This window comes from Podarcis melisellensis (genome assembly GCF_964234715.1).
Source record: "Podarcis melisellensis genome assembly, chromosome: 14".
NCBI classification, from domain to species: domain Eukaryota; kingdom Metazoa; phylum Chordata; class Lepidosauria; order Squamata; family Lacertidae; genus Podarcis; species Podarcis melisellensis.
The window spans coordinates 12,729,381-12,754,751 of record NC_138546.1 but is presented as its reverse complement, the minus strand read 5'-3'; the positions used below and the strand labels follow the sequence as shown (position 1 = coordinate 12,754,751).

Below are 25,371 nucleotides of genomic sequence, written 5' to 3'. Positions count from 1 at the left end.
CAATGTGAAGATTTATCAGAATTAAGGTTAATGTCCTTTCTTCTTCAAATGCAAGGGGGGCGGGGAGAGAAAATCAAATTTGCGAAACGATCGTGAGTTACAACTTAGGTGGCTGGAGGGTCAGCCCGCGAGCTAACTGCGCACAGCAGAGTTCCTAGTCCTCAGGTTCTGTTTTCGTCCTTTGCCATCCAGGATTCTACCAACTGCAAATGAGAACCGGACGTGTATGATGATTCTCAGCGGTGAACGATTATCCCCTTGATGGACTGGCCTGGGACGCTCTAGCCGCTTTCCTCTCGTAGTTTCCATGCTGGAACAGCGTTCCCCTACCTCTACGGGGCGGGGGCGTTTCCCTAGTCGCTGGGCGCATAGACGCGAGATTATAGAAAGGCTCCGCTTTCTCTATGGTTCGGGCGGAGCGGCAAGAGTGGCCGCGCGGCGTGGGCCGGAAGAGCCTTCCGCTTCCTGGGCGGCCATCTTGGATTTCTTCCCCGGGGAGGCTCCGGAGGGCTCTGTGGCGGTCAGAGACCATGAAGCCCATTCCGGCGGCGGCGCGGTGCCTCTCGGTGAGTAGCAGCGGCCTGGAGGCGGCGGCGGTGAAGGGGCGGGATTCCGGAGCAAGAGAGGCGCCTGGGCCGGGGAAGGCCCGATGGAGGAAGCGCGACTCCCGCTGCCCGGGAGCGACCTTGACTCGGGCCTTCGACCGGGGAAGGAGGGGAAAGGGAAGGCCGGCGCCTCATCCCTCTCCGGGCGCCGCTGCTGCTTCTCGTCGCTCCTCCTTCTCAGCAGCCGCTTTGGGGAGAGAAGAGGGTGGTGGCAGACCCTCTTTTGCGAGGAGGCTGAAGGTCCCGAGGTCGGCCTGCCCCTGGAGCCCCAGCACCATCTGAAGCGGCCAGTCAGCGTTTCCCCTTTAGACGTACGCAGGACAGAATGCTGTTCGCTCCGGCAGGGGGAGAAATGACCGTTGAAAACGAAGGAAAGAAATCCCCGTACGGAAACACCCCCGGCCACAAATTAGTCTCCGGCTAAGCTATTTATTTATTTCGTAAAAAAATTACGCATCGCTTATTGCAAACAACGGCAACACATCCAAGTGCTTTACAAAAAGAGGAAACCAGAAAATTCAGGAGAAATTGCAAGAACAAGAAGCTAAAAGCAGATTAAAATTCACATCAGCGTTTCTAACTAAGCATCAGGGTAGGGTTGTCTTAAGTAAAAAGGTAAAGGACCCCCGGACGGTTAAGTCCAGTCAAAGGCGACTATGGGTTGCGGCGCTCATCTCACTTTTCGGGTGGAAGGAGCCTCCGTTTGTCCACAGACAGGTTTCTGGGTCAGAGCAATAGGAGCTCACCCCATTGTGCAGATTTGAACTGCTGACCTTCTGACCAGCAAGTCCAAGAGGCTCAGTGGTCTAAACAATGTTTTTAGTGAATGCCTGCTTGATATCCATAGACTTGGAACATGGACATGCTTGTTTCCTGGCATGTTTACTTTGTGCCAGTTATTTATTTATAACATACTACATATATTCTCCAGGGAACTCAAGGAGCCATACATATTTCTCCTCTTACCCAGTTTTATCCTCACAACAATCCTGTGAGGTAGTTTAGGGTGAGAGGCAGTGTTAGGCCAAAGGTCACCCGGTGAACAGCATGGATGAGTTTGAACCCTGGTCTCATAGGTCATAGTCCAACACACTAACCACTACACCACATTGCTTATCTTTCAAATTTAATTGGTTGAAATGTGTATGAGTCTAGCTTACCATTGTTTGTTCTCTCTTATTAGAGGAGATTTTATTCTCTCAAGACTGCGCCTAAAGTTGAAGCCCCTCGAGGAGCAGAGCGGTCAAAAGTACTGCTACACCCCCAGGATCTTGAGGTTAGTCTGAAGAGGAAGTTATTTTGCATTTTGATATTTATGCTAATTAGAGCAGCACATAGCGGAGCAGTGTGATTTCATGTAGACTGATGTGTCCTCTTATAAATGCAGATTGCAAAACTACCAAATGGCTTGATGATTGCTTCTCTGGAAAATTATTCTCCAGTTTCAAGGATTGGTGTCTTCATCAAAGCAGGCAGCAGGTATGAGACCACCACCAATTTGGGAACTGCTCACCTGCTCCGCCTTGCATCTAACCTGGTGGGTTTATTCTTTAACTTCTTTGACTTTAGATTAAGGAAACAAAGTGTTATATTCAGCTTATTTAGTGTTGGTATCCTAAAAGTGAAATTGGGAGGCTGGAAAGGGTGGGGAGGTGAGTGGAGTACTTTTGAAATTCTGGAAAAACAAATGTTTGTGCTACTGTGTTAAAAACCACAGAGGAGAATACTTTTTGTTATTTTCATAGGGGGGGGGGAAATGTGTCAATACAAATTCAAGTAAAACCATTCTCAGCATCTACATGATGGGTTGCCATTTGCCCAGGCAGTGACCATGTGATTTTGAGTATCACTATACTGCACTCTCTTGGGTATCCCTCTTTTTTTCCTGCCTCCTCCCAATCAAATGTATATCCTCTCCTATCACTTCTGCTTTATGGGCCATTTGTTGTCCCTTCTGCACTGATCTTACTTGTAGGCCTCTGTGAGGTTGGCCACTGTGAGAACAGGATGCTAAACTAAGTGGACCTTTCATCTAATCCAGCCAGGCTTTTCAGTTAGTTGGCTTTAAAAGGCAAGTGGACAAATTCATTGAGGATAAGGCTATCAGTGGCTGTTGATCTTCATACCTGTGTACTGCCTCCTAGAATCAGAATGTCTCTGAACAACAACGAGAGGGATGCTGCACTCATGCCTTGATTTTTTGTTGCTCATGAGACTCTGGTTGGCCATTGTAGGAAACTGGATGCTGAACTAAAAGGGCTTTTGGTCTACTCTTATTTTCTTTTTATTTTGCTCCTTCTCTAGCCTTTTTTGCCCTTTCCTCACTCACCCTAAAAAAAAATCTCCTTCCCATTCCTCATTTTCTGCTATTACTTTCCTCTTCTCTGATGCTATGACATCTTCAGGCAAAGACAGAGCTGGCTTCAAGCTGTTTTTCTAAATTGGCTCCTTCCCAGACTATGCCCAAAGCAGATTGCAATGCAGCAGAAATAAGTTTCTCAGCCACCCTGCCCTGAATACCTTACCAAGGGGCCTCTGGTGGGTGGCATACATTTACCATCACTTAATGTCCCATTGCTTCCAGCCCTGAACGCTTCTATTGCAGGGCCCCTCTTGGGCACTCAACATGGTATGACAAGAAGTCAAGGAGGTGGCCATAGTGATCCATGCCAGCGACTGGCACAAGGCTTGGGGAACCAGCAGTTCTGCCTCCTCTTCACCTGAAAGTGCAAGGTGCCAAGAGCTTGGACCAGGTGCTTGTGTCCCTTTGCTGTTACTCCCTCCTCAGCTGGAGCAGCATCAGTTTATTTGAAAGTTTTGGGCTGCACCACTTTCCATGACCACCAGAGGCCCTTGGAGAACAAGACTGCTTTCTTGTGTTAAGGAACAGCAAATTCGCCTTTCTGAATCTCAGCAGACCCTGCAAATGTATCCATGTAAACATCTTCATTTTCTAAAGAAATGATTTCTTCCCTTAAGGAGGCCCTGCTGGCAGATATTTCTTAGAACTTGAAACTTAAAAGGACCTGCAAGCACAAAAAATGTGTCACTCTTCTCCTTATTCTCCTTGTCTCTAATTATTCCAAAGGCTTAGCTGGCTTTGAGGAAGACCTCCCTTTATTAATGGAGAGGCTTTTGGCCGGAGCACTAGCAGGCTATTAACATGCTCTAGCACAGCTGCTCCTGGGTCCCCTGAGCAAAGTGGAGGCTGGCCAGCTGATTAGCAGCAGCCACCACCTTCCACTTCACACCTGACATGTGCAGTAGCACAAAGATCTAGGCTGGCTTGCCTGCTCCTTTCCCCTAGTCCTGCACCGCTAACTGTTATGAATTGCGGAGACCCCTGCTGGATCAAGCCATTGGCCATCTATTCTAGCATCTTGTCATGGTGGCCAGCCAGATGCCTCTTCAAAGCCTCCAAGCAAGAACAGAATGCAAGAGCACCCTCCTCACTTGTGATTCCCAGCAACCGTGAAGGTTGCACATAGTCATCAGGGCTAGTAGCTGTTGATACCCTTATCCTCCATGATTTTGTCTGATCCTGTTTTAAAACCACCACATTCTATCACTGTTATCCGGGTGGGAGAAAAGGAGGTGCAGTCTTGCTACTTTCAGTTTTGTCTGGTTCCAGCATAAGGATTAAGTATATAATAAGCCTTCTGAATTTCCATAGAGTGTTTATCTTGCAGCATAACACTGACTTAACATGCTCTGGCTTATTATACCTGAACAGTTCAGTGATGCAAGCATTAGCTGTGTGCATTTGTTTATAATACCCAGTGGCCAAGTTAAAAGATATGGGCTAGATATGACAGAAGTTTTGTTTCGATGCCTGCAGTTGAAAGCGTAATGTTGGTTTTTCTACAGACTACAAAAGGAGCTTCTGCTTTCAAAATCACCCGTGGTATTGAAGCTGTTGGTGGTAGCCTAAGGTTTGTAATTGTTTAATGCTCAACTGTGTTTTGAATAATTACGTGGAAATGGTATTCCTTTGATTATTGCAGTTCATAGTTGGATGACTTTGAATAGCCCATGGCTATAAGGGTGGGTGGGTTTTTAAAAAGTGATTTTTCATGTTTTAATCACAAGGCAGGCTTCACTTAAACATCTCTCCACTATCCAGTTTTAATTGCACTTCCCCCTGCAATAGTTCTTTCAAAAACGATTCCCAGTTTCATCCTGGAGTTTAATTATTTTGTTTTATATGTGCTTCCTCAAGCATGTTGGTATGTAGAACCATAGCACATGGTTCAACAGTGTGATATCAGCGCAGAAAGGAAGTGTAATGGCGGTGAAAGAGAGTCCTGTATTTTTCATATATTCTCATATAAACCAGGGGAAAGGGGTCATATCTCTAGAAACATATGACTTTGCTTGGGGCATGATTCTCGCTTAGAGTGAGAAGTCAGGAGTGGCTGTGTCTCAGCGGGACAGTGCAGGCTTTGCATGCAGAATGCTTTTGGCTCAGTTCCCGGCATCTTGAGGAAGGACTTGGAAAAAGTCTAGTAAAAAATCTTGGAGATTTTGCCAGACTTTGTAAACAATACTGAACTAAATAGACCAATGGATAAGGTAACTTCCAGTGCTCCATCTCCTTTACTGCACCTGAAGCTGGGTTGCAGGTAGAGCTGGGCAATATATTGATATATTGTCTAAAACCGCTTTGAAGTTCATATCGTGATAATTGTTTCATAATATTTGAGCTGGCAATATCGTATGAATCACAATGTGTGTAAGGGCTAGGCCAGTGATGGCAAACTTGGCCCTCCAGCTGTTTTGGGACTACAGCTCCCATCATCCCTAGCTAACAGGACCAGTGGTCAGGGATTATGGGAATTGTAGTCCCAAAATACCTGGAGGGCCAAGTTATCAGGCGATAGGCGATATCTGGTTTTCAATATCACAATAAATCACCAGCTAAACACTGCAATGTTATCAGCAGCTAAACGTTGCAATGTTATCACCAGCTAAACATTGCAATCTACCACAATGTCTAAAGGAAGGAACTATACAGAGGTGAACAGGACAATGTCCAGGCAACTACTACTGCTTAGGGGCCCTAAAACAGATAAATGACAATCTTATCAATCATCACACACTCGGTTTCATCAGCAGGCAAGCCAAAATGAATCCCAGTAGGACTTTTGGTTTTGGGCTTGCCTACCAAATGGTGATATTCAGGACAATCCAAAGTATGGTGATGAGTCAGTGAATACAAATAATGTGGGACTGCCAGCAGACCTGCTAGGAGGCAGAAGCAGCTGGCCATGATGGTGGTATGTGTCAGCAGTAGTGGTGACAACCTGCAAGGCCTGGTGGTGGCGGCACAATCAGTGGTGGCCTGCGAGTCCTCGTGGCGGCAACTGGAGGAGGCAGCAGTAACAGCGGCTTTTATCTCCTTATTTAATATAGTGTTATTGCAGACTCTTGTGAATCAGAATCACATGGCTTGTATCCGGTGCTGACCCTACTTGGAGTAAACCGATTGAAATTAATCAACATGGGTAACTTGCGTTCATTAATTTCATTGAGTTTACTCTGAGTAGAACTTGATCGGCTACAACTCTTATGTCTTGTTTTATGTTTCTCAGTCAGAAGAGTTTTAGCATTGCATAATTAGTAGTTTATTATACGGTTGAAAGATAACTATTCAAAGGGACTCTTACAATAGGCAGTATACATGTGTACTAAATCTGTACATGGGTATTAATTGTGGTTTAAGATAGAAAACGTTAATAGCAATACATTTAATTGTAAGCAAGCCCACAATAGGATTGTAAACAGAAGGAACTAGTAACCTCATATCAACTTTTGAAAAATGTACTTTTTCTCTTTTTTTAGTGTGACATCTACCAGAGAGAACATGGTTTATTCCGTTGAATGCCTGCGTGACTATATGTAAGCCTCTAGATGTGTAGCAAATCAGTTTTCAACGCATTCTGTAAGCATTCCCATTGATAATGCAACAGAACATCATTGCATAAGTAATTTTTTTGTTCCTGCCCTTGAAATACAGTTTGACTTTATTCTGAGCTATAAATAACATGGCACATGTTTTTCTGTGGGTCGGTTCCTAAAAGAATTGTCAGGAAGAAAACACATCTATTAAGTCTGCTCTTGTTCGTTACATAACTCCCTGTCTCTCTCTCCCCCGTCCCCCGTCAGTATTTTGATTGTAAGCTTCTTGGTCCAGGAGCCGTGTGTGTTTTCCGTAAGGTGCCATGTAGAGATTAGGCAACTTTTGAGTCCGGTCTTATATTCTCAGAATGAATGCCATTGAAATTTGTGTTAACCCACTTACCTTTGAATTTTTATATTTTAACATCAGCTTGCCCTTGATCTGCTCTCTAATATTTTGGAGCCTCAGTTGTTTGATCCTTTCTTGATACATGTTGTTCTTCCTTTATTTAGCGATACCGTTTTGGAGTATTTATTAAATGTCACAACGGCCCCAGAATTCAGGCGCTGGGAAGTGGCTGAGGCCAATCCTCGTTTAAGAATTGACAAGGCGATTGCCTTTCAGAACCCTCAAGTTGGTGAGTGTTCCTAATCTGCTGGGGGCTACGAGGAGTATTTCTTTTAAGATCGTACAAGAATGAAACAATCCTTTTGAGTGGAATAGTTTTCCCCTGCCTGTGGGTGGCTATCACAGTTGTCTTTCCAGGATTGTGCTTGAGAGAGGTCTATAAACGTCACTTCTCCAGCTTAAATTTGTGTGCCCTGAACAACTGATACAGCTTTAAATTAATGATTCCTTAATCTTTTTATTGCTGACATTTGCAGTGATAAAGGGGGCTGTGGAGTTCTTTCTTGGTAAACATTCTGTGCCAAGCAGAATTTAAGGAGCAACATTTTAAAAAAAAAATAAACAAACGTAGGGCTGCTTTTTAGTGGAACAAAGGTATGTGTGATTTAAATCTCAGTGGACCCACACTAAGACCTCGGATATGCCTAAAACTATCTTTTTGATCCTTACCCACCATCCATGGTCCAGCAAACTATTTTGCAGATTGTTTAGACAGAGCTAAGTGACAGTTTGTTTCCCCAGGGTGGATTTGATTTGCATATTCTGCATGAACAGGGACTTCCCCTTCAGTATTAAGGGGAAGCTCCACACAATCGATGAAAAACACATTTCTGCAGAGCACAGCTTGGGTACAAATGATTCCCTACAATAAGTAAACAAACCTTCCATTGTCTTATGCATAGGTGTTCTTGAAAACTTGCATGCAGCGGCTTATCGTAATGCCCTTGCCAACTCCTTGTACTGTCCAGATTACCTTATTGGGAAGATTACTTCGGAACAAGTAAGAGTTTAAACAGCACTTATTATACTTAATTATTGTAGATGAAGAGAAACTTGGCACTAAAGACATCAACTTAATTGCAGCGTTCATCTCTTCCCTGCCCTCCTGTTGCTGTTTTGCTTCCAATTCTCATCAGTCCCGGTATGGTTAGGGATGATGGGAGTTGTAGTCTGGCAACATCTGAAAGGCCAGAGGTTCCCTGTCCTATAATTTATACTTGCTCAGCAAACCATAAGTGAAAACCAGGGTTTGATCCTGGTTTATGGAAGCCATCCTTTACCTGCTTGAATGCAACTTTAGGTTCTGGAGATGTCTCTCTTCACAGAAGCAGTAGTAAAAGAACAACTTAAATTTACCTTGAAAGTTTTTATTTGTAAAGAAGGTGCCATCTTTTTTGAGTACAGTGGTACCTTTGGTTACGAACTTAATTCGTTCCAAAGGTGCATTCTTAAGTCAAAACCATTCATAACCCGAGGCACGCTTTCGCTAATGGGGCCTCCTGCTGCTGGCACGTGACTTCCACTCGCATCCCGGGGCAAAGTTCGCAACCATCTACTTCCAGGTTAGCGGAGCTCGTAACCCGCAGTGTTCGCAAGGAGGACAATACACAAAGTTCCACTGTAGTGGTTTGGAGGAGAATTTCCTCCCCTATCTGAGTGTATTGATCCTACCTGGACATTTTCCCTTATCTTGTTTTGGTTGATTTTTCAACAGTGTAATCCTATGCATGCCAACTGAGAAGCCCCAGTGAATTAACTGGGGACTTCCCCTAGAGTAAGTGTATGGGATTGCAGTTATAAAGCATCATGTTGCATTTTAACACTTGTTTCCATAAGCTGTTGCACTTAATCAAAATATTTGTGAAGATGTTTAAAACTGGTGTCACTTAAACCAGTTCTGTTCTGAAATGCCTCAAACGCTAAGGCTCCTTCACGTGCTTTTTTGGAAGTGAAGCACAGTCATAGTCCAGGCAAACAACATAGTCCAGGTATATAAGGTAAATTTTTTTAAATGGCCCTGGGTAGCTCAGTTGGTTAGAGCTTGGTGCTGATAATGCAAAGGTTGCAGGTTCGATCCCCCTATGGGACAGCTGCATATTCCTGCATTGCAGGGGGTTGGATTAGATGATCCTCGGGGTCACATCCAGCTCTGCAAGACTATGATTCTGTGATTACCATGTCTTGCTTATGAGCTTCTCAGAAGCATCTGGTTGGCCACTGTAAAAGCAGGCTGCTTGACTCGATAGACCTTTTGGTGTGATTCAGAAGGACTCTTATGTTCTTATTTTAGTTATGTGGCAGAAATACTAACACGCACATCCTCCTTTTCATCACAGCTGCACCAGTTCGTACAGAACAACTTCACAAGTGGCAGAATGGCTCTGGTGGGGCTTGGTATGTAAGGCAAGATCTGTGTCTCGTGGCTGTACTGTGGTCTTTTAAAAGACAAAAACACCTTTTGCCACAAACCTCTGGGTTTTTCTTCTGATGCTAACACTTCCTTTCAGGTGTCAGCCATTCTGACCTGAAGCAGATTGGAGAGCATTTCCTAAACATCCGCAGCGGGTCTGGCTCAGCTGGTGAGAAGGCCAAGTATCGTGGAGGTAAATGTGCTCTCTCTTTTTTTGGTACCTGCGTATTTCTTGATAGTTCTGTAGCAGTGCTGCTGAATTAGATTGATGGGGTGAGTCCATCCTACCTTCTGACATCTTGCTGTGGGGCCATCATCTAGCCTTCAAACCTGCTATACCCCTGCCCCAGCCACTGCATTGTTGCCTTACTCCACATCCAGGGACAACCTTTCACAAAGACCAGAGAATTCCAGCACATGTTATATGGCTTGTAGATAACTGTTCCCAATTACAGTTCGCTACGTTTTTATCACACCCTTCCTCCAAGATGTTCAAGGCGGGGCATGCATGCTTCACAGGAACATAGGGGCCAATGTTCAATGCTAAAACATCTGCTTTGGATGCAGAAGGTCACAGGTTCAATTCCCGGTATCTCCAAGTACAGTTGGGAATGTCCTGTATGAAACACTGGAGAGCCACTGCCAGTCAGTGCAGACAGTACTGAGCTAGATGGCTCAATAGTCTTATTCAGCACAAAGCAGCATCTTTTCTTTGGGGGATGAATGGTAGGACATCTGCTCTGGAGAATCCTTACCTGAAGCAGTGGAGAGCTACTTCCATCAGCATAGACAATACTAAGCTAGATGGACCAGTGGTCTGATTCGGTATAAGGCAGCTTCCTAGGACTCTGTGTTCCTAACTGCCAGGCTGGGGCTGTTTTGCCATCAAGGGCATCCTTCCCCAATCAATCTGGTGCTCTCCAAACTCCCATCATCCCTGGTCATTAACCGCACTGGCTGTGGCTGATGGGGATTGTAGTCCAAAACAGTTGGGAAAAGCTGATCTAGGCCTTTGTCATCTGCTCTTGCTGGCAGTGATCATCCAGAGTCTTGAGTAGGGAGATGCCTTTCCAGACGCTTGCTGATGTAACTGGAGATGTCAGGAAATGAATCTGGGACCTTCCCCCACAAAACATGTTTTCCTACAGTGCTGTTCCTAGTTCTCCTCAACAATTCTGCAGGGTGCGAGCATGTGACTTACCTTTCAGTGGATTCCATTGGCTGAGCAAGATGTGGACCAAGGCTGCCCTTGTCTTAAGAACAACATTAGCCATTGCACCACTTTTGCCTGGGCACTTTGACCTGCTGCCTGCTGGGCAAGTGCCAGATTCTAAGGCTGCTGTAGTTTTTCAGGGTACAGAAGAAAATGAACTTTCTTGTCTACTTGATCACCTTGAAAATTCAGTTTCATAATTCAGTAGCCATAATGTGTCTGTTGTTGACTTGGGCCTTGAAGATCTAGTGAAATTCTAAGCTCTCCCTCTAGCATACTTCGTGGCAGCAGCATTAACATCCTACCTGAAAGTCACTTTGGCTTCTCTCCAAATTTGTGTTTTGATTGTGTTAGTTTTCAAACTGCATTCTGGGAAACTTTGTAGTTCCTTAGGAGGTGGCTTGATAACGCTACCAGTTTCATGGTGTGTTTGGAAAGGCTTCTCTGTGGACAATTTGACAGAGAAAATGCTATTATTGCAGGGATTGTTGATGTGTTATGCTTTGATGAGCATATAATGCCTCTTTTTGCCTCTCACTAAGGTGAAATCCGAGAGCCGAACGGCCATAGCCTTGTCCATGCTGCCGTAGTTGCTGAAGGAGCTGCTGTAGGAAGTGCAGAAGCAAACGCCTTGAGTGTCCTTCAGCATGTTCTTGGGGCAGGGCCTCTCATTAAGAGAGGAAGTAGTGTTACCAGTAAGCTCATCCAAGGTGTTGCGAAGGCAACTGCCCTACCTTTTGATGTAAGTATGTAAGCGTGCACCTGTGATTTTAATGAGAGCAAAAAAAGAGCAGAGAAGTGTAGGGTTGTATCCATTGTAAGTCCTACTCGGAGTAGAACCGTTGACATTAATGAACCTAAGTTAGTTATGTTCAGTAGATTCAGTGGATGGATCTACTCTGTGCAGGACTAGCAGTGGATGCAACCTGTACTGTTTATATGTTGGGAAATGGTTATTTGGGAAAAGCATGCACTGGCTGGCTAGTAGCCACCAAGCCAGTTTTAAGGCTGCTGCTTAGATACAGTGTCCTAAATAACTCTGGACCCAGTTACCTGAAAACCATTCTTTTTATCTCCGGTGCCTTGTAAGGATGCTACAATCCACTAATGGAACCTGGTTAGTTTTGCCACAGCCTGATGATTATTGGCTTGTGGCAACATGGGGGTGGGGTGGCTTTTTCATTGGTGGTGTGGAATGCCACTCCTACTGAATTACGAGCAGCTGCATCAGTATTGGCATTCTGCCAACTGCTGAAGACACAACTGTTTAGCCAAGCATTCCCTTGGACTTGGACTTTTTCTCTTACTGGATTAATTATAGTTTTTAACTTGCTTGTATCTTTTTAGTTTTAATTAAGGGTGATTTAATGTCCCAATGGAATTGTAATTGTGTGTTTTTTTAATTATGGATTTCATACTTGATTGTACAGATGTTAAACCCAGTTAGAAGTAATTTTAGCATATATAAGTGGTATATAAATTATTTATTATCAGCAACGATGACAACAGACGTGCGGCAGAAGTCCCTTTGGAATGAATGGAATTTCTATAAGGGGTCATGTGGTAGAAGCTCCTAGTGGTTTTTGCCAAAGATCTCTACCAGAGCTGCAGCGTTCAGTGCAATTTTATAAAGTGTCTTTGATTAAATGAATCTACGGATTTCTTTTCTTAAGTAATACAAGTAAATTTGCAATACAGTGGTACCTTGGTACTCAAACGGCTTGGCTCCCGAACAAATCAGCTCCCAAACGCCGCAAACCCGGATGTAAGTGTTCCAGTTTGCAAACTTTTTTGGAAGCCAAACGTCCGACGCGGCTTCTGCTTGAGTGCAGGAAGCTCCTGCAGCCAGTTGGAAGCCACACCTTGGTTTTCGAACGGTTTGTGGAGTCAAACGATCTCCCAGAACGGATTAAGTTTGAGAACCAAGATACTACTGTACAAATAATTACAAAAGCTACATATGGCAAATGCCCTCTAAGAAGTGGCATTTCCCACTTCTCTCATACAAGGAGAATTTTTCATTTGAGATTATGGCTTCTGATTGTTTTAAATTTATGCACAATTACATACATTAACTAAAATATGAACAATCAATAATAAACTAATGATAACCCTATTTCCTAGGCCTATTTCCTAACTCTGTGTCCTATTTTGAATTTCAGCCTTTCTAAACATGGACTTCTGTAAAATGCCAAAAAATATTTCCGCATGAAGAAATGAGCTTGTTGGAAGATGCTAACTAAATCAAATTTCTTTCGCAGGCAGCAGCATTTAATGTGAATTACTCTGATTCCGGACTCTTTGGCGTTTACACTGTATCCCAGGCTTCAGCTGCTGGGGAGGTAAGGCACCAGTTGGTTTTCTCAGACCAAGTTAATAGGAAGCACGTTCAGTCTGCAAGTTCTGATAAGGATTTATTTAACAATAGGTAGGGTTTTATGGGGACACAGGTGGCGCTGTGGGTTAAAGCCTCAGCGCCTAGGACTTGCTGATCGAAAGGTCGGCGGTTCGAATCCCTGCTGCGGGGTGCGCTCCTGCTGCTCGGTCCCAGCGCCTGCCAACCTAGCAGTTCGAAAGCACCTCCGGGTGCAAGTAGATAAATAGGGACCGCTTACCAGCGGGAAGGTAAACGGCGTTTCCGTGTGCAGCTCTGGCTCGCCAGAGCAGCGATGTCACACTGGCCATGTGACCCGGAAGTGTCTCCGGACAGCGCTGGCCCCTGGCCTCTTAAGTGAGATGGGCGCACAACCCCAGAGTCTGTCAAGACTGGCCCGTATGGGCAGGGGTACCTTTACCTTTACCTTTTAGGGTTTTATGACAAATGTGTGTATTCCTGACACTGCAAGGGGTGTTTTGCTTTAAGAAAGGATGTGCTGAAAGTAGAAAATGTGTTCTTAAGTTGCTATGATCATAGGGATAGATGTACTTTATGATAGATGTCTTTATGAAACTTCTTGTGGATTAGCTTCTTTTAAAAAAATCTCCTTAATTCATATGATTGTAAGTGGGCAAACAAAGTAATCTGGCTCTGGAAAAGACCCTAGTGGAAGAACCCAGATTCAGTCCTTGGCATCTCCAGTTAAAAGATAGGGATCTAGTAGCAGGTGGAAAGAAGCCCCAGAGGCCTGCTATTCTTTCTCACCCACCCACTTTCAATCCACCCATCCATGCCCCGGCAGCTTGCTCAGGGGATGGAACTTGCATTCACTCCAATTGGATATTCCCCCTCAGTGCACATTGCAGATGCAGAAGGCCTGATCTAGCTCAGATTTTCCCTGTATACAAATAATGTGAGGACCAAACAGAGTGATCCTCCTTCAGCCCTACACACCTCAAGGGACAGCTCTGGCTGCATATGTCTAATAAAACTTCTAGGTATATGTAAATAAAGTGGGGGCAGGGGTTGAATTCTGACTTTTGTAGCCAGCAGCAACATATTTTCATGTTTTTGAATCAAGGTAATCAAAGCTGCTTTGAACCAAGTGAAGGCAGTTGCCCAGGGTGGAGTCACTGATGCGGAAGTCACAAGAGCCAAGTAAGTTAGCTTACCAGAGCTATTCTTCACAGCCCAAAATCGTATATTATACCCATCCCTCTTTCTGCCCCGGCACACATTCCTGATATTCAGGAATTGTTGATGTACATTTTAATCAGTTGTATTTTTAAGTAAAGTGAAAGCTCTCATTTTTATATCTAAATAAGAAACGTGCCTCTCATCTAGGACAAATGAGATAGGGTTGAGGCATTCAGAGAAGGCAGCGTAGCTCAGTTGTTGAGCACATGCTTTGCATGCAGAAGATCCCAGGTTCAAACCCTGCTTGTCACCCAGTTAAAAGGTTTGGGCAGCCTAAGATTCTAGAGAACTGCCAGCTGCTAGTCAGAGTAAGCAATATTGATAAGGTGGACAAATACTCTGAATTGCCAATGGCTGTTTCTTATGTAAAATATACATTATTGGACTACTTTTTTTAAAAAAGAAGAGCAGCAATAGAACACTAAAATGTACAGAAAATCTACTTTACTCTTAAACTATGGAAATCTAATAAATTGTTAGGTTTTACATGATTTCATAAAATACATGATTACAATACTTTTTTTGTCCTATTTAACTGAGGGTTGTTTTTCCTCCCATGAAGCTGGATTTTCTCTCATGCCTGCCTTCAAGAATGCCTTGTGATTTCCACAGTCTCACGAATGACTGTTTTAAAGTAATAGGCATCCTTTAACTATGTCAGAATTACAAAGTGCATTGCAAATGCAAGTAAGACAATGTAAATAAATGCACTCCACGTTATCCTTTTCCTGCCGATTGTCTGCCAGCATATTTACAGAATCCTAAGCAGGCTGCTATGCTAATTTTCCTCAATATTCTTGACAGAAACCAGCTGAAGGCGGCTTACTTGATGTCTGTGGAGTCTTCAGAAGGCTTGCTTGATGAAATTGGCTCTCAGGCCCTGGCATCTGGGGTATACACATCACCAAGTGCTGCGGCCGAAAAGATTGATTCTGTGGCCACTGCTGACATTGTGAATGTAAGTAAGGTGTCTGTAGATTACAACATAATCAGCAGCTTTGTATTTAGAACGGTTTCCCCTCTTCCTGTTATCTGTAGCGCTGACAAAATAGATGACCTGCTTCTTGAGTTGGCCAGCAGTCCTCATAACCCTAATTCTGAGGGACAGGACTTTGCTCCGGTGACTCCCAGTCTCTGGAATGCCCATCAGAGCTGTATCTGTGAAGTGCTGACCCTAAATGTTTCCTTCCCCACACACTTCCAATGGCACTTGGCTGGTGTTACTCTTTGCGTTTGGGGTGTTTGCAGTCCTCTGTGTCTGGGTTTGCTTCTCATTTTTGTCCTTTGCCAGCTGCCACAGAGACCTAGATTTGGTATAATGCAGAATACAAATATATTAAATGAATGCCAACACTGGTTTTCTGCCCCACAAATGGTTCTTCCTACACCCACTGCAAGCCAAATTCTAATTCAGCAGTTCCTTTAAAGCTCAAAAACAGCCACTCATCAAATGCAGTGATTCTGTTTGCTAATTCCAAAGCGGATGCTGCCTCAACTGCCTAACATTTTGTCCTCTGCTATCTTTCTGCTTTATTTTTCAGGCCGCAAAGAAGTTTGTTAGTGGGAAGAAGTCAATGGCAGCTAGTGGGGATTTGGCAAACACCCCTTTTGTGGATGAGTTGTAAGAAGTTGAACACGAGGCACAGCCTCAAAATGGACTCTGTTCTAAGACAGTTGTGTTGACTGTCATTATCGTCCTGTATTATTTATGAGTTCCTAATGCTTTGGCGCTGTAGGTTACTTTCAGTACACTTACACCAAATAAAGTGCAGAGCTCATCCTCTTAACAGGATTCCCAGTATCTTTGTGTCTTCTGTATTGTTATGCACTTAAAGCATTTTCTGTTGCTCTTACAGCAGCATCTGGTGTTTAATATGGAAATGTGTAGGTTCAGCACAACCCTGAGTATCTGCTTTTTTGTTCTGAACCAGTTTGGTCTTGTGGCTGGTGAATTGGTTTTGGATCGAGGAAGCCCAGGTTAAAACCTCACCACAGCCAATGGGTTCATTGAATGGCCTTGTGAGAGTCAAAATCTCAAAGAGTATTGTTGAATGCCTTTAATTCTTCTAAAGTTCAAATGCTTAAAGCATTTTAAAACAATGGGGTATGTAAGTGTGCTTAATTAATCATACACACTTAACCTGCTTTAGGAACACAAAGAGCTAGTTGAAATGGGGTGTATATGTACAAAATATAATCCCTCCGTTTGTGGTGATGGAGGAGATTCACAACATTCCAAATTCTTCCTTAGTGTTGACACCAAATGTATTGAACTGTATAAAGTGTTAAAAAGCGGGGCTGGGATGGTTTTCTTTCCCCCTTTAAAAGGTAGGATATAAGTAATTAAAGGAGGGGTCAGATATAAAGTAGGCTGGGATCAATTTGGCACCACTGGGGAAACTTTGGCTGTTACGATAATCCAAGGGGCCCTTGACAAGCTTGAGGATTGTACATTGTTTGGTGCATGTCATACCATCAGGCTACACGGACCAGAATTGTGGGGTGCAGGGAACCCATTCCTGCATACAGATAATGAGTTTCCAAATGTGTGTGTTGCAGTAAAATGCTAAGAACAGAATTCCCTAATCTTTGCTAACGGTTCAGCTAAAAAGTGGCAAGGGTTAGATTAATTTCGAGTCTGGCATAATTCATTTTGAAGTAATCCTGTTTCTTACCTTCACAAGCAGAAGATGGCCAAGTTCTGCTCTTGCAGTTGTGCTATATAGCTTGGCTGCTAGACTTTAATAGACATGTCTATATGAAAACTGACTGTAGTTATTTCTCTACTGTTGAGATTATTCTCTCCCTCCCTCGAAAGAGGGAGCATCGCTTCTTTCAAACACCCAAGTTTCCTGCTCGCCAAACAGATGAAACCCATCAGTTGGCGGAGAGGTTGTATGAGTGAAAATCCAGCTTATAACTGGATCCAGTTTCAGAAACCCAGTTCCTGGCGGTGCAAAACTGGATCCAGTGGCCTCATTCAACTTCTTGAGAAAAGTTTTCAAGCCAAAATGCATCCGACACAGTAGAGGAGGAAGATGACAACGATGGCGGCGCAACACCTTTTAGCATAGTCCAATATGGCGACGAGGACGTTAAATACAAACTTGAAATGTCAGCATCACTTTCATCTTCAAAATCTTTATGAATGATAATGTCGTTACCAATGTCTGAGCCCACGGTAAATGTGTAGGTTTTCCTTTCAAAGATGTGCCAGTCTTTAGAGATCCACTTGGGTTGCTTAGAAGTTTCAAAAGACAGTGATGGTACAGCTTTGACATTAGGAAAAGCATCGGCATGTACAGTTCTGTTAACAGGAACCTCAGTGACTTCGGTTGTAGTATAGATCTCATCACTACCGAAGCTGACGACATGGCCCCCACCAATAAGCTCCTCGTCGTCACTAACATGACAGCCGCAATCATAATCTTCAGAGTCTTCGCTGCTCGACCAAGCTTCTTCACTGGTGTAAGTTGACGTCCTGAAATGAACACAACACAGAGAGTCTTGGAAAGCAGTAATGTTGTAAGGATTGCTTCTATTTGATTCATAGAGGGCAGATCTTAAAGAAGTACTTTGGCCACTTGTGGCATTTAGTAACTCGGGAAGGGGTTGCAATTCAGTGACAGAACATAGCTTTGCAAGCAGAACAGTCCCAGGTTCAATAAAAACAATAGCTTCATTGGAAACCTCTTCCCTCTTCTGGGGGTCTGCTTGCAAAAGAGCTTTTAGATAACCCCTGTGATGCACTTTGAAGTCCCAACAATTGGGGCTTCAAAGTGCAGCATTACCTAATGTCATTGTGGTGTCAGTTGATTGGATGGCCTGCTGTGGGGTTGGGAGATAAGGATGTATCCCACTGGCCAGAAAAGGTTCCCCACCTTTTGTATAGATAGACCAGAGGCATGCCTCAGTATATGTCAGCTTCCCCTGTTGCTATACGTTTCCTGTTTGACCTAGATTATTGCTATCATATTACCAATCAACATAGCCTACTATCAACACCCTCCTGTATTTTAAAAATAAAGCAGCTGACCCTCTACTCCCTGCACTTCTGGCTTCCGTGCTGTGTTTCCTCCACCTCTTTTCTAACATAACATTACAAGCTCCTTGGAGATGGGGAAAATTGTGTATAATAATTGTATGCATTAAGTCACTAGGCTAGAGCAGCCTATTAAATATAAATTATGTGCTTGGGAAAAGCTAGTGCTCTGCTACTTCAAGGTCTGCAAACAGTGCTTAGGTGGATTTTGATGTCAAACTGTTGTGGTGGAGACCTCTTTACTGGTTAATTTTATAGGGTGTGGGTGGTTGCAAAGAAGACTCTTGTATTGGTGACAGCCATCAGATGTAACACTACAGTTCATCCTTCCGATAGCTCCCATGACCACTGGCCCCTCTTTCTCACCCTAACAGCTTGGGTTAGAACACCCCTTTCTTCTATCCATAGCTGTCGACTTTTCCCTTTTCTTGCGAGGAATCCTATTCACAATAAGGGAATTTCCCTTTAAAAAAGGGAAACGTTGACAGCTATGCTTCTATCCCTTATTTCCTCAAGCCCTGGAATTAGGAGGAGGAAGAGCAAGAACAAGAAGCTTCTGCTAAATGCTACTGGGGACTCTGTTCATTTCACAGAACAGCAGTTTATAGAATAACTGTTATTCCATGTGATCCTGAATATTATTTTTTACAAAACATCTCTCCATTGTGTGGTATGTGTTTTCCAATTTCTTTTGCTAATTACCAGATGAAACTTTCACAACTGAGCAAGGGAGTAATGCTGCTGCTTCCCTTACATCATCTAACTACTGGCTCATTTTTAGCTGTTCCAAAGTGGGGGTTGTGACCTTTTTCCAGCCAAATGACCACCTTGCCTTCTGGGCAACCAAACACCGGGGGGGCTGCATGCTACTGATGGAGCAGGGCCCGAGGTGCTGCTGCTATTATTATTGTTGTTGTTTTAATTAATACCGCCCTTCATCATAAGATCTCAGGGTATAAATAAGTAAATCAAAACAGCAAAACAATACCTCCCCTTCCCACATACACATTTTAAAGGCTGCAGGATATTAATCAGCCAAAGGCCTGGTTGAAAAGGAATGTTTTTGCCTGGCGCCTAAAATATATAATGAAGGCACCAGGTGAGCCTCCCTGGGGAGAGCATTCCATAAATGGGTGAAGCAACACATGCAGATTCCACCTTCACATAGTTCTCTAGGTTCTCTGTGCACATACCCTTCTTGATCCTCTGCCCAGGCAAGCAAGAGTCCAAGGGCACCTGCCAGCCATGCAAAAAGATTTAGGATGTGAAGCACAACCAGTGCTCAGGTGGTCTGGGAAGAGTCCCAAGGGCCAGACAGAGAAGCTGAAGGGCCACATTTGTCCCCAAGGCCTGAGGTTCCCCATCCCTCCCTGCTCAACATTGACAGGCAGCGGCTCTTCAGGGTTTCTGATGGGGTCTTTATTCCCCTTGGAAGAGAGAACCCAGGGATTGAACCTGGAGTTTTCTGCATGCAAAGTGTATGCACTTCCACTGAGATACAACACGTTTCGGGAAGTTGACATGGTCAAATAATGTTACTATTAGATTTCCAACCCTCCCCCACCTCCCAGCGCTCTCATGACCTTTACCCAAATAGGGAACTAGAAATGTATGGTTTCTTACTCTCCTAGCTTGGCTCCCTTTCTTTCAGGTATGCTGTCGATGGCAGTTTCCCATCGGACTGGTAATTTCATAAATTCCCTGTAAACCTGGATCTGCAGAACGGTCCCAATGAGAGTGGTGTGCAGAAGCTGCCTTAGCTCTCGTAGTGTCCACCCTAGGACATTAGCATGCCCAATTTTAATCAGGATGTCACCTGGAAGGAAAAGAAAACTATTAGTTTGGGGGAAGTTGTTTGCAGAATGCACTCTTGGCATGTTTAACCTGGTAGTTCCTACATCCAGGCCTGCCCATGGATGTACTCAATGGTACTCAGTACCAGCATCTCCCCACCCCCACCATATTAAGTGTAACAACATCATGGTGAGTACCATCACCATTTTTTCTTTTTAATAAAATAAAACACTGCCTACATCTCATTGATGTGTGGTGCTGGTACCACTCAGTATAGACTTGCTGAAATTAATGCTTATGACTAATTTGGGTCTAATGCAACAAGCAGTGGAAGAAAGGGAGTTCCATGGGAGAGGTTTTCCTCTGCTTCTGTAAAAGCTCTTTCTGTTCCTACTACATACCAGCCATGCCAACCCCCCCCCCCCAGGTTTGAGGTTGTTTCCACCTGCTTACCTGGTTGGAGTTTCCCATCTCTTACTGCTGCACTTTTCTCGACCAGGCTTGAGATCTGGATGTAGGGCCCATTCTGAATGAGGATTAAGCCTAATCCCTGCTCTCCCATTTGGATATTTGTCTTCACAGTGGCACTTAAAGTATGTTCAGATCCACTCATATCTGAACTGGTATCTTCATCTAAATGAGAAAGAAAGCAATCCACTATTGTTTGTGCCTGCAAAAGCTTCTGGGCGGACATACTGCTTTGTTAGTGCATTCCCCCTAGCTTCTTGCTGAAGTCCTGTGACTTTTCATACCAAAAATGTTCTGGAGTGGGGGTGTCCCCCCCCCAGCTTTTGTTGCACTTTGGTTCATATGTGCCCCTCCAAGTGGTAACCCCGGGGAAACATTAAAGGACAACTAATAAAACGCGAATGGTGGATAGGTAAGGTAAGGTAAAGGGACCCCTGACCACGAGGTCCAGTCATGGACGACTCTGGGGTTGCAGCGCTCATCTCGCTTTACTGGCCAAGGGAGCCGGCGTACAGCTTCCGGGTCATGTGGCCAGCATGACTAAGCTGCTCCTGGCGAACCAGAGCAACGCATGGAAATGCCGTTTACCTTCCTGCCAGAGCGATACTTCTTTATCTACTTGCACTGTGACGTGCTTTCGAACTTGCTATCCACATGTCCCGATGGATAGGTGGTCCAGTGTAAAACCCTGAGCAATGCAACATGTCATTGATTAAATGACTAGTATTTAATCAATGACATGTTGCAGAATGCGCTCCCAACTCTCTTCCCACCAACCCCCCCCCCCATCATTCTGGAGGGGTCCATAGTCTAACCCAGGCTTCCTCAACCTCGGCCCTCCAAATGTTTTTGGCCTACAACTCCCATGATCCCTAGCTAGCAGGACCAGTGGTCAGGGATGATGGGAATTGTAGTCTCAAAACACCTGGAGGGCCGGGGTTGAGGAAGCCTGGTCTAACCACTGTATAAGTTTCATGCAAGCAAATCATAATGAACGCTGAATAAAGTGGTTGCCTAGCAGAGCCTCTAGTCACTGCAGTAGCTCTTTGAATATGGTGACACCCAAGAACAAAATCCCTGTTGGATCAGACGGAAGATCCACTGAGTCCAGTCTCCAATTTTTCACAATGCTCAAACAGATGCCTTTGGTAGGGCTGTCATACTTTTTGGAATTTCCCAGACATAGCCGGTATTCAGCCCTTGTAAACAGCGTCTGGGTGGAAATTGCTTAAATGTCCGGGAAAATCTGAATGTATGGCAATCCATGTCAGAAGTGTGGATTTAGGCAAATTTCATTAATAAAACTCAACAACTTTTGTGTCTGGATTTTCACTTTTTGAAATATGGCAGCCCTACATTTGGGAAGCTTACAGGGAGGGGGCATGCTAGCAACAACCTCCCCTCCCCACTAGAAACTGGTATCCAGTGGTAGGGTGTCAAAAAGTGAGCCAGCAGTAAATCACACTGTTCAAATTTGGAGTTAACTCTTGGCTGAGTGGCAGGCCAAATAAACACAGCAGTTCATCTCCAGTAGGCCTTACCCCATGAATCAGTGGCTGATACTAAAAGTCTCTGCATCCCCAGTCATCTAAAACCCCTCCTCCCCAGGGCTTTTCCCCAAGCAATCAGACACTGTGTTTGCATGCAGCCTATTGCTGCTCCACCTGTTTCAACCCTCTTCTGATTATGGGAAATGGGGGTGAAGGGGAGGGGAGCTGGTTGCAACAGAAAGGGGAGATACCCATGACTCTTCACCAACCTGACTAATCGCTGCATCTTGGTCTCCCTCCTCCACCCTTCTGCTTTAGCTACTGTCTCTGAACTTCTCTCAGCCACAGGCTCTCCCAACTCACTAAACCCTGTTGCTTGTTCAGCTTTCAATATCACCTCCTCGCAGTCTTCTCCCTTTTCTCCCTCTGACCACTCATTGTTGTTTCATCACCACTCCCCAGCCTCTGAGACTTCTTTCTTTGGTGGTTCCCCAGTTGGTTCCTCCCACCATTCCTCTGATTCCTCTGCATCCAACCAGTCCATGACATAGGGTGCTCAGGGGTGGAGCATCTGTATTTCACACAGAAGATCTTTGTTTCAGTCCCTGGCATCTTCAGGTAGGGCTAGGATAGATTCCCTCCCTGAAACCATGAGAACCATCAGTGCTAACAAAACTGTGATAGATGGACCATTGGCCTGATTCAGTATAGGGCAGCTTCCAATGTTCCTATGGTCAACTACTTTTGAGCATCCTGCCTAACAGGTGCGGATAACTCTATCCTCCATTAATTTGTCTAATTCCCATTTTAAACTATCAAAACTATTGAGCACCCCAACATCTGGTGACAGTGAATTCCAGCAATTAATCTTGCACTGTGTGAAGAAATCCTTTCTTTTGCCTGTATTGAATTGGCCACACTCACCTGTGTCCCAGCTGTAATAATCATCAGAGTCTGTTGATGAGGTTTCTTCTTCATCTGCTAAGGAAGAGAATTTGGACATGTTGCAAAGCTCATGTGGCCTAACCCTCTCAGCCAGGTGCGGGAGAACATTTGGCCCTCCAGATGTTGCTGAACCACAGCTTGCACCAGTACCAGCAAGCATGACCAATGGGACAGGGAGGATGAGAGTTCTACTCTGCAACACCTGAAGGACCAAAGGTTGCTCTGAGCACCTGCTTCAAGCATACAATTCTCCTTAGCTTAATGGGCTTCAAGACCCAGTTCCCAAAACTTAAGCTCAGAGTTATAGAGCAAATCAATTTCATTCCAGATGTATTATTTCCAAGGGTTAGGACCCAAAGAACTGTGTGAGACATACTAGCTTTCAAAAGACTTTCCCCAGGAAGCATTGGAGACTCCTGTTGGAGAAATGTGAGGCCCCCAAGCCCCATTGGGCATATTGGAATTAGTTGCACAGTTCTTTGGATCCTGGCCACGATACCAGTCTATCAACATCTGAGAGGTTCATTTAGGAATCCTGAAAAGAAAACAAGGAGTGTTCATGGAACTACTGAGTTGGAAGGGATCCCAAGGATTGATTGTCCAGTTCAACCACCTGCAATGCAGGAGTCACAGCTAAATAATCCCTGGCAGATGGCCCCCCAACCACTGTTTAAAAACCTCCAATGAAGGAGCGTCCACCACCTCCAAGGTTATCCATTCCATTGACCCACAGCTCTTACTGTCACAATGTTATTCCTAATGTTTAGTTGGAATCTCCTATCTTTAGATTTGAATACACTGGTTCAGCTCCTATCCTCTGGAGCAGCAGCAAACAAGCTTACTTCACCTTCCATGTGATAGCCCTACAGATATTTGAAGATGGCTCTCCTATCACTTCTTTACCCCAGGATAAACATACCCAACTCCCTCACCCATTTCCGACCCTTAATCATCTTGGTTGCCCTCCTCTGCACATGTTGCAGCTTGTCAATATCCTCCTTAAACCATGGTGTCCAGAACTGGACACAGGATCCCAGGTAGGGCCTGTGTTGAGATGCAAACCCATAATTCATGGAGCCAAGAGTACTGTACAGGACAATGTGGCACATGGCTCCCCCCCAAAGAATATTGGGAACTATGGTTTACTTTTTACAGAACTAAATTGTCCAGCATACTTAACAAACTGCAGTTCCCACATTTCTTTGTGGGAGGTCAGGTGTTTTAAATGTGCTTTGTGTATACAGATGTTTAGAATAACCTTAAACAAATTCTGGTGTTGTGATTACCTGGTGGGAAATATGTCGCACTTTTGAAAGACAATTTTTTTTTGACAGATGGTCTTCTGATAGATGACCATTTGACAGATGGTCTTCTGATGGATGACCATTTGACAGATGGTCTTCTGACAGACGGCCGTCTGAGAGATGGTCTTCTGAAGGATGGTTGTCTGATGGATGGTCGTCTGAAGGATGGTCGTCTGATGGATGGTCGTCTGAAGGATGGTTGTCTGACAGATGCTCTTCTGGCGGATGACCTTCTTCTTTCAAATGAAGCTCTCATGTCGGACAACTGTCTTCTGGCAGATGATCTCCTTCTGGCAGTTGAACTTCTTCTGTCAGATGACCTCTCTCTTTCATATGATGTTTGTCGCATAGATGGCCTTCTTTCATAAGATGAACCTCTTCTACCAGAAAACCTCTGGTGGTCCATGTTGACAAAGCCTCCGTGGATTCTCTGTGTAGCCAAAGACGTTCAGAGAAATGCCTCTGGAAAGCCTTTTGGGAAGAGACCACCAGCCTACAGTGTCATGTGAAGGGAGAACACTACGGTAGGCAAGTTGACATTGATGCCTAGTAACAGTTTAGAATACTAGTACTGTGGAATTCCAAGATTCTTGGAATCTCCAATGAACATAAGAACATAAGAAGAGCAAGCAGGGTCGGGTGAAAGACCCATCTAGTCCAGCATCCTGTTCTCATAGTGGCCAACTAAATGCCTGCAGGAAACCCACAAGCAGGATCTGAGCACACAAGAACTCTCCTCTCCTGTGGTTCCCAGCAACTGGCATTCGGAAACACCTTTGGAGGTGGAGCATAGTTATCATGACTAGTAGCCATCAATAGCCCTCTCCTCCATGAATTTGTCATCTATGTTGGTGGCCATCACTGCCTCCTGAGAGAGCAAGGTCCATAGTTTTACTATGCACTGCATGAAGAACTTTCTTTCATCTGTCCTGAATCTTCCAACATTCAGCTTTATTGGATGTCCACAAGTTCTAGACACATTGCAGGGTAATGCAGAAGCAATCCAAAATGAGCTTTTATTTTGGAATGAAGCCAGTTAGTCAATATGTGCTTTTCAGGAGCAAAAAGAATGCATTAGATAAACAAAAAATCATAATCATAGATTGTGTGTGGATTATGTAGAAAAATCAAGTACTCAGGCTGCATATACATCGCACCTTTAAAGCACCTTTGAAGCACACCCTCAAATAATTATGGGCACTGTAGTTTGTTAAGGGTT

The 25,371-nt window shown here is 44.4% G+C and overlaps 2 protein-coding genes across 4 annotated transcripts; one reads left to right on the top strand and one right to left on the bottom strand.

Moving 5' to 3' along the window:
• Window positions 1-389: 389 nt before the first annotated feature.
• UQCRC2 (ubiquinol-cytochrome c reductase core protein 2) lies at window positions 390-15,901 on the top strand. The gene is made up of 14 exons (XM_081887890.1): window positions 390-566; window positions 1,789-1,881; window positions 1,993-2,142; window positions 4,473-4,537; window positions 6,447-6,503; window positions 7,017-7,141; window positions 7,815-7,912; window positions 9,249-9,306; window positions 9,420-9,515; window positions 11,078-11,277; window positions 12,797-12,877; window positions 13,994-14,070; window positions 14,914-15,067; window positions 15,651-15,901. Exons 1-14 carry the CDS (start codon window positions 405-407, stop codon window positions 15,732-15,734), a joined length of 1,500 nt encoding a protein of 499 aa, XP_081744016.1. The 5' UTR covers window positions 390-404; the 3' UTR covers window positions 15,735-15,901.
• Window positions 15,074-25,371, bottom strand: PDZD9 (PDZ domain containing 9). 3 transcript variants are annotated; one of them, XM_081887893.1, is made up of 7 exons: window positions 24,226-25,371; window positions 24,135-24,195; window positions 22,828-22,884; window positions 20,399-20,578; window positions 19,775-19,967; window positions 16,785-17,590; window positions 15,074-15,413 (listed from the first exon to the last, which is right to left on the bottom strand). In XM_081887893.1, exons 1-6 carry the CDS (start codon window positions 24,556-24,558, stop codon window positions 17,086-17,088), a joined length of 1,329 nt encoding a protein of 442 aa, XP_081744019.1. In that variant the 5' UTR covers window positions 24,559-25,371; the 3' UTR covers window positions 15,074-15,413; window positions 16,785-17,085. The 3 variants fall into 3 exon arrangements, with proteins under 3 accessions (XP_081744019.1, XP_081744018.1, XP_081744017.1); XM_081887892.1 differs by having other exon boundaries at window positions 22,828-22,881; window positions 24,135-25,371; XM_081887891.1 differs by having other exon boundaries at window positions 24,135-25,368.

Coding starts and splice junctions, on each gene's coding strand:
- UQCRC2 (XM_081887890.1), top strand. CDS start 405: ATGGTTCGGGCGGAGCGGCAAGAGTGGCCGCGCGGCGTGGGCCGGAAG. Junction 567..1,788: donor CGGCGGCGCGGTGCCTCTCG/GTGAGTAGCAGC, acceptor CTCTCTTATTAG/AGGAGATTTTATTCTCTCAA. Junction 14,071..14,913: donor GCGGAAGTCACAAGAGCCAA/GTAAGTTAGCTT, acceptor TATTCTTGACAG/AAACCAGCTGAAGGCGGCTT.
- PDZD9 (XM_081887891.1), bottom strand. CDS start 24,558: ATGGACCACCAGAGGTTTTCTGGTAGAAGAGGTTCATCTTATGAAAGA. Junction 19,968..20,398: donor AGATGGGAAACTCCAACCAG/GTAAGCAGGTGG, acceptor TTTTCCTTCCAG/GTGACATCCTGATTAAAATT. Junction 17,591..19,774: donor AAGGGAGCCAAGCTAGGAGA/GTAAGAAACCAT, acceptor TGTTCATTTCAG/GACGTCAACTTACACCAGTG.